At 40.9% G+C, this 8,154-nt stretch overlaps 1 protein-coding gene and 1 long non-coding RNA gene across 4 annotated transcripts in view; one reads left to right on the plus strand and one right to left on the minus strand.

Moving 5' to 3' along the window:
- syt7a (synaptotagmin VIIa) overlaps positions 1-2,992 on the minus strand; it is a 76,645-nt gene extending 73,653 nt beyond the window's left edge. For all 3 annotated transcript variants that reach the window (XM_056739543.1, XM_056739541.1, XM_056739540.1), the window contains exon 1: positions 2,800-2,992. In XM_056739543.1, coding sequence (XP_056595521.1) covers positions 2,800-2,833 — 34 coding nt within the window. In that variant the 5' untranslated portion in view covers positions 2,834-2,992. The remainder of the gene's footprint in view (positions 1-2,799) is intronic.
- Positions 1,612-7,858, plus strand: LOC130413997 (uncharacterized). The gene is made up of 3 exons (XR_008905566.1): positions 1,612-1,712; positions 6,050-6,158; positions 7,754-7,858. It is a non-coding gene; the product is annotated as an uncharacterized LOC130413997 (long non-coding RNA).
- The last annotated feature ends 296 nt before the right edge of the window (positions 7,859-8,154 follow it).

The following is an 8,154-nucleotide window of genomic DNA, read 5'->3' on the forward strand; positions in this document are numbered from 1 at the left end:
GGAACGCTTTCTCAAAACTTTGGAGTTCCTTGTATGAATCAAAAATCCTACTATGACTTCCAATGGAGATGCAGAATAAACTTTGTACTGAAATCTAAACTACGAATCGGTATTTAGCGAAAAAATTCTGCAGGTTAGACACGTAACTTTTCACTTTTGAATTCAGCAGAACATTGCAGACGCAGCTAGAGACAATTTGTCTCGTTTTTGCTCTCCCCGTCTGTGTCTCTCCACCTCTCTATTTCAGATCAACAGGATTGCATGAATAATACATGAGCTGTCAATCATTTCTGCCGATTATGCCCCTCCTGTCATCATCTGTGCCTCGATAACACGTTCATATTTACACAAACAAGCACACAGTTCTCCATACACACGCCAAGACCTACTGAATCTATCCACATTTTATCATGACCCAAACTGCATCAGTCAAACATTCAGTGTGCCAGTACACAACAAAGGGATGCGTGAATGCTTGGCCAGCGCATTGTAAGCGTGCTGTAAATTCTAAGCCGCGGTCACGCTTGACATTCCCCACCCATGACTTCCATTCATATGCATGTAAATGTGACAGACCGGAAACGTAAGCCCGTACAACGATATTTTGCAGCAAAGTTCAAGTTTGGTGACCTCTGACCTGCAAATTCGCGTCACGTGAGAACAATAGAAGATCAAAGACCTCTCGGCCCAGAAATGTAAAAGATGGAGGAATCGCGCCCGTCCGTACGATCTTCGTATGCTCAAAGTCAATCTGACTGCGGATTTACCCTTTTGAAAAAAACAGCGTATGCTGGGTGTGGTGTGCTTTGTTGCTGGTTTGACCAACTTAAACCAGCTATGGACCAGCTTAAACCAGCATCAAAACATACAAAACCCGGAATATGCTGGGTTTTTTGAACAGGGTAGTATTCTTGCAGTACTCAAGGAAATGGGAATAGTTACCTAGCTATACGCAGGTTGACTTTAACTAAACTACTCAGTAAGATTATCTTTGACTGCATGACAGTCATTGACCTAAAAAAAAGACCATAAAAGAAGATGGTTCACCTCATGTCTCCTCTAGGACCCTAAGCGCCGTTGCATGCTTGCATTGTGTTATTACGAATAGTCTTACACATTTCTAATAAACAAATACACATGAAATTAAGATTGCATATAGGAAGCTTCCATCTTTAACAGAAAGCATCCATTACATCAAGCACACTTCCTCACCTAACAAACTGAAATCTGCATTATCTGCACTTAATCAAAAAATAAAGTCATTAAAAGAAGAAGTAACAAGCATGAAAGTTAAATATGTCTTGTGAGGTTCCAGATTGTGCCTTGTATATACAGTCTGTTCGTTGTTCGACTCTCAAAACGAGTTATTTCCCCTCATTAAAATCCTGTTAGGCAACAATTGCGTCGTTTTAATCAAACACAATTAGCGAGCCCTCACAAACGCGCAGTTGCGTTCATCCGTGCGACAGTATTGGCAAAAACATACCTCTTTATCAATTAACTCGTAAAAACGAGCCGTCGATAAAATAACAGTAAAAATAAGGCAGCGTGTGAGAGAGGAACCCTTCAGCTCGAGATCGATCTCGCGCTTCCCGCCTCCACCTTCATACGCGCGAAGAATTCAGAGCGTCTCTGACCAACCGCCGAAATCACGTCAGGTGATCTCACAAAAACAAACTATCTGGACAACTAACAGGGTCGCACGGATGAAGGTGGGTCTCGATCAAATAACCAAATTGGTACGCCTAAACATCTGGCACCTGACTGACTAATTCTTGGGGATGTTGAATAAAAGGGTTGACAGAAAGACGTAATAACATTAAGACAAATGTGTAAATTCGTGTGTTGAATATATAAGTTCATCATTCGCATCGACATCTGCATTCGCTTGGGAAAGTGGGAGCTTTTTTAAACCAGGGGCCACTTCGGTGACGGATTTGTTCTCGGCTCGTATTATAGTCGGGGACTCATCCGTGACCGCCTTCTCTATCCAAACACACACTGTCATATTCACGCCACGCTCGTTACCTTCCACGCTGCCATGCCTCCTCATCAAACGTCGTATTTACCGCATTTTTCTTTCCTGGTTTCACTACAGCAGCAGGTGTTGCTGGCACAAGCGGAACGGGTTTGCGCTCGTAATTCCGAAGCTAATTGGTTTACCGTGGGAGGGACACCGGGCAAATTGGTAGTGGATACCCCGTGAATTTACGGGCACTCGCGCATCGGGAACACGTGGGACAAATTACAGCCACCAGCAAAACCGCCCACGGAATCATCCTTAAGATACGCAAAGATTACGGTATAACGTCGTTGCGTAAAGATGAGATGAGACGCTGCCTAGCCACGGTTAAAGATGCGTTGACCTTGTGATTTAGTCGTGCTTTCTCAAGTCCCTCAATGCGAGGATACGTCAAGGGCGAATAGATTGCGCACAACAAGTAGTTCAGACTCGATTAGAAATGATCGCTAAATAGCAAACGCTTACGCGTCGCTCAAGACCTTGCACGGGACCTCAAATCAAAGTTTGAATCACTATCAAATCTACAACAACGCAGCACTGACACGCAAATGCCAATCGGTGACCCGAAGAGCGCTCGACAATGTCAAACAGTCAGCGTGCGCGCGTAGATAAAACACGGGGGGGAAAGGGGGAGCTGACCCCCTAACAGCTCGCTATGAGTGATCATCCCGAGCCGTCTCGTGCCACCCCACCGGACCATCCCATCCCCGCAGCTTCAGCTCTCCTATACGAAGATACTCCTTCAAGTTTAATGGCAAATAAACAAAAGCACTCACCTTTGGTGTAGCCCTCCTCCCTGTTCAGATACATGGCTGCGAATTGACTTCTGGCTGGATGGGGCGACGTGATTTCAGTGGTTATTGTTACTCCGCCGGGGAAACTCTTGCGGTTTCGTGAGTGTTTATTGTTTCGTTGCTCGGCGGAGAGTCCTCCCAGAATTACGCGCGAGCAGGTTGTCTGTACACACACACTTTCTCTCCCTCCTCACACGCGCACGGTGACGCGCTTTGAGACATTGCCCCGCGGGTGGGGTGGGTGGGCTGGGATAGACAATGCATTGGACCTGTTAGTGTGTGTGAGTGTGTGAGTGTGTGAGTATATACAATGCTTTGACGATGCACAATTATAACCTTTACCAATAAAGGTTATTAAATAGCAGTGATGCACAATATCGTGAACGCGCCATTAAAACATGTTTGATACGGTCCTTTGAGTCTTGAAGATGCACCTGGTACCCACTGAGACAAGTGTCACACTGCCGGGGGGCTGTGCTTTATTAACCAGTGTTTGCATAACATCCAATTTGTGCACCGGTGGCGCAAATGAGACTCCGCAGGTGGGGCAGGTCGGTCACTATCCCGATTCCCAGCGGACCCCCCCGCCCCGCCGGACCCCCCCGGTTCGCACGCACAGGTACGTCGCGAACATAAAAGAGAGAACGAATGGGATTAGTGACCTACCATATTTTTACCCTGTCCCGTAATAAACCTCTGTGCGCGCTCTCATTGCGCAAGCCACGCACGCCTCTGAAACAGCTGATGAATTGCGTGTCAAAGAGTCGCCGTCTAGCGGACCAATTGTGCCACTACAACAACAATACACTTGTAATTCGGACCCTTTGAGAGGTGTTCTGTCATCATTTTTTACTCACTCTAGTTGCTGAAACCGTATGAGTTTTCCTCACTTGAAACGCAAGGACTTCGGCCAAATGCTTTTAATCTACGTCTAGGGGAAATAGGTTTAATTGTAAAGTTATAGGGGGAAGTATATTTAAACCTTCAACACGTGTACTTCATTTACAATATTTACAGAAAACGTGCGAGGAAAACAAGAAATCTAAATGGATACGCATTGAAAATCCTTCGGCGCGGCGTTCAGACATTGCGGATCGTTTTTTATTATTTCCCCGTTACTTTAGTTGATTCTATCTTGTTAATTGACCTTATCAAACTAAATTATACAAATAATAACGAACAGGTGTCTGTAAATATTTGCTCATCTGCCATTGGTCAGAGAAAGAGATGGACCCGCCCAAGTCGTTTATACGCAACCATAATAAATTCCAGATTTTTATATTGTAATATAATGTCACACTTTTTTATATTAAGGTTATTTCATACTTATATTATGCTTCCGCTATTAAACATGTGTTAGCCATTACGCTGAGATAAGGTTGTGTGTTTGAGTACAAAAGTAAATATGTTGTAGGTGAGGTTTGCCTTGTCACATATTTTATTTTCAACTAGTACTCTTTTTTTAAGTGTGCACTTGAAAAACAAACCTTAAGTTGTTTTTTACCGTATGCATTTATGTTGTACACTTATGATGTGACTTTATCTGCAGACTCTGCACTCCAACTAACTTGTCATGCAATATTCAACACTGGCGCGTCAACATGGGAATCTCAGTCTCAAAGTTGTAATCTTAGATGTGTGTACTTTAACCTTGCGGGCTTTAATGTAGAGCTAATGAAACCCAGCAGACATCAGTATTAATAGCCATGCACTAAAAGTCCAGTCCATCCAAATGAGTGACTTATGAAATAGAGATATTGCTTTCTGAATGAAGTATACAGGGTGAACTATGTGGAGTGTGCATTAGAGAAGGTTTTGACATAAATTATTTCCAGTTGATTCTAGACATTCATCTACACAAAACAAAGGCTTGCGTGGTCCCTCTCACAAGTGCTACTCATTCACCTCTAATGCGTCTGATATTCATTATTTTATGATTTTTCAAACTGCCCCCAGCTCAGATCATTTATGTGGGAAGTGTTGTGATAGTTGAGACACATGAAGTCTTCATGTGTCAGTGTAAATGTCAGCGATCGATGCGTGTGGTCTGTCGAGACAGATTTTACTTGTTTCGTTTGTGTCACGTATGATCCGCGAGTTTTGATTTGGAAATATTAATGGCAAACAGGATTTATTAAACTGGCCATGCGGAGGAATAAATCCAGTAAATTTACACTCAGAAGCAAAATGGAGACAATAAACTCTTACGTAACCTTTAGCATCGTCTGTAACATCTTTAACAAACTGCCATAAGGGTGACTTGATGCTCAATGAACTGTGTCTGGAGGGCTTGTGCTGCTCTTAATATGAATTTGTCATTAGTGCATGTACACGGGACGTGAGTGTGTGTGTGTGTGGATTGTGTTGTCATAGTCCTGATGAAAAACTTGTCTTTTTGTTGTTAAAACTCTTTACATTTACATTTAGACATTTAGCAGACGCTTTTATCCAAAGTGACTTACAAAGCGTTTAGGAGCAATAAGCGAAAGTTCATACAGGAGCCATAGTACATTAGGTGCCAATACAAAGTTACTGGTTTCAACAAAAGCTAGACTACTACCTGTTGAGAGAAAGGTTAGGGTTAGGTAGTGTAGTGACAAACTCTGTAGTGACAAATCCAGTGTTAATGCTTCAAGTGAAATAACACATCAGTCCATGCGGACCAGAAGTTGCGATCGTTTTTACTTCCGTATTCTGACACATTTCCAGTGAAAAGGAATTTCAAAGTATAAATTCAATGGGAGTGGCTTGTGCATTTCATTGCGAATTGATTTGATGTGTAAAACAGCTGTCGGCTGAAACTGGCAGCTGACTGACAGTTTAAGGGGAGGAGTTAACGGAAGCTCCGCCCAAGCCGTCTGATTTACATCATTTGAGATGGATAGTCATTTCAGGGTGGAAGTGCATTTTCAGATTTTAACTGAAGTTTATGAGGACACATGAATTTAAAAAAGAAAATGACCCACATTGATCAAGTTTTTGCTATAAACGCTGCTATATTTCATGAAAAAATAAGAATTGTCACTTTTAATTTCACTGGGACTTTAATGTACAATAAACAGGGAATGCATGATTTAAGTTTTTACATCATAAAAGAGCAAAGAGGTGTTTATATTTATATAAATATATGAACTATTTGTTGAAAACCAATAATTGATTGATGTTATCATCTATAGAGGTTAAATAACAAAATACTTCAGAAGTAAATGAGGCTTTTCTCCTCTTTCTGCAGGTGTGTGTGGATGAAGAACAACCTTGACCACGCCTCCTGGCAGTAATAACCCACAATTCCTCACGCTCCTTCATTTATTATCTTCTGCTAAAGTCAGCATTTATATGAGGTAAATAAAGAATCTGTGGCACACACACACTTATTTGTATGCCATAAGTAGCACAGTATGAAGATTAATGGTTTATTGCAGACAACAGCAATTTAATTGCACCCACTGACTGAGGATCTATAAAATCGAACATGACCTTCTTTACCGATATAAAGTGTCATGTTCTTTTTTTACATGTAATATGTATGTAAATGCACCCGTGTAATGAGCTGGAATGAGTCTGATGCATGATACTCATTACAGTAATGCTGCGTGCGGCTGTAATGCATCTGGTGCCTTTGAGGTGGATATATTATACAGTAAATCATCTTCTCTATCAAAAGACATTATAGAATTACATGAGAAATAGAGGAGAGATCTTCCCTGTGTTCATCATAGGGCGGGTTTATAAACCAACATTTTACTTTGTGTCTGTGTCAAGCACAGCATTGTATTAGCAAAGGTTATGGGTTTGAATCCCAAGGAACACACATGCTGAAAAAAGATATACCTTGAATGTGCTATATGTCACTTTTGAAAAAACGGTTTCCAAGATGCTGTATAGGGCATATTTCCATATCATCAGATTTTGCACAAACCTTTCAAAGAAAAATGGGGACATACTAAATTCTAAGACATTTCATCGAATTTAATTTATATATGTGTTATAATGGCATATACTGAACTGTGTGTGTTTGGGTTTTCTAGGACTGATCTTTAAAGGCAGTCCATCACATCTGCTTTAAACTGTCTCATTCGCTCTCTCTCTATAAATATCTCTGTCTTCTCCTCTCAGAAAACTTGATTCCCATTGATTTAGTGGCCTATATACACATTACCACTCTCTCTCTCTCTCTCTCTCTCTCTCAGTGAAAGCTTAGCTAATAATAGTTCAGGATTGATGTTTGCTGAATATATGTTTACTATAAGCTTCCATGCGTGCAGCTGCGTTTTAACTATTTATTATTTATGACATGTCCGTCTTGATTTAAAGCGCACATCCCTTAATGATGATGTTAAAGGAGTAGTTTGGATCAAAATGACATTTCTCCCCCTAGTGTTCCAAAATATACAGTTTTTTCAATGTCGTAAAGTTTGGAACGACAAGGGGCTGAGTAAAGATGGGTGAACTGTTTCTTAAAGATCTTGAAGGTTGTGTAATAACACAACACATACATGAAACCTCAGTGATTGTAAATGTGCAATGACTCTAATGCTTTTTGTATTTTGAGGTCACGAGTAAAAAGTAAACGTGACCTGATGGCTGAACATGCAGTGAATGAGCTCACCGTAGTAAACATGGATCATATTTTACCACATGCAGTCAGTTTGAAACATAACCCTGAAAGTACATTGAATTTCAATACACACACAGACTGTCACAGTATGAATGGGATTACATTTCCAGTCTGGTCTCCTAGAAATCGAAAGCAGAGAAAACACATTAAAGATGTATCTTCCAGTTGCCATTATTTGAAAGAAAAACAAACCCGGTTGATTAAAAATGTATGCTTTTTCCGGACGAGTGGCTACCGGTCTTGTTGTTTTATAATGTAAGAATGGGTAATATTGCAATGCTTGTGTGACTTGATAAAATCATTAATTTTTCATCACAGGCTGTAAAGTATTTATATCAACACCACAGTGACCTCTAGTGGCTGCTTCTGACTACTGCACACAGAATAATGACCTTGAGAAACGGGAAGGGGGCTATAATGATGGTGAGTAAATAAACAGATATAGACATTTTAAACTTTTCTTTCTCTTCTGTCAAAAATGTTAGTGGAAGTCAATTGAGGTTTTACAATAGATATATCTACCTTTGATTCAATCATCATCACTTCATTTGCTTCCCTGGACAGTTATCAGTCCTAATGGGTTTAATGGTTATAATGGGAGCTGTATTGGTTTTAATGGAAGCTATAATGGTCTGTGTGGGTCTCTACTGGTGATGTGTTGGGTTCTGTTGGTGCGGTGTTATTAAGCAGATGAGATCAATATAACACAACCTACTGGA

Source organism: Triplophysa dalaica, chromosome 24 (assembly GCF_015846415.1).
Source record: "Triplophysa dalaica isolate WHDGS20190420 chromosome 24, ASM1584641v1, whole genome shotgun sequence".
Classification (NCBI taxonomy): Eukaryota; Metazoa; Chordata; class Actinopteri; order Cypriniformes; family Nemacheilidae; genus Triplophysa; species Triplophysa dalaica.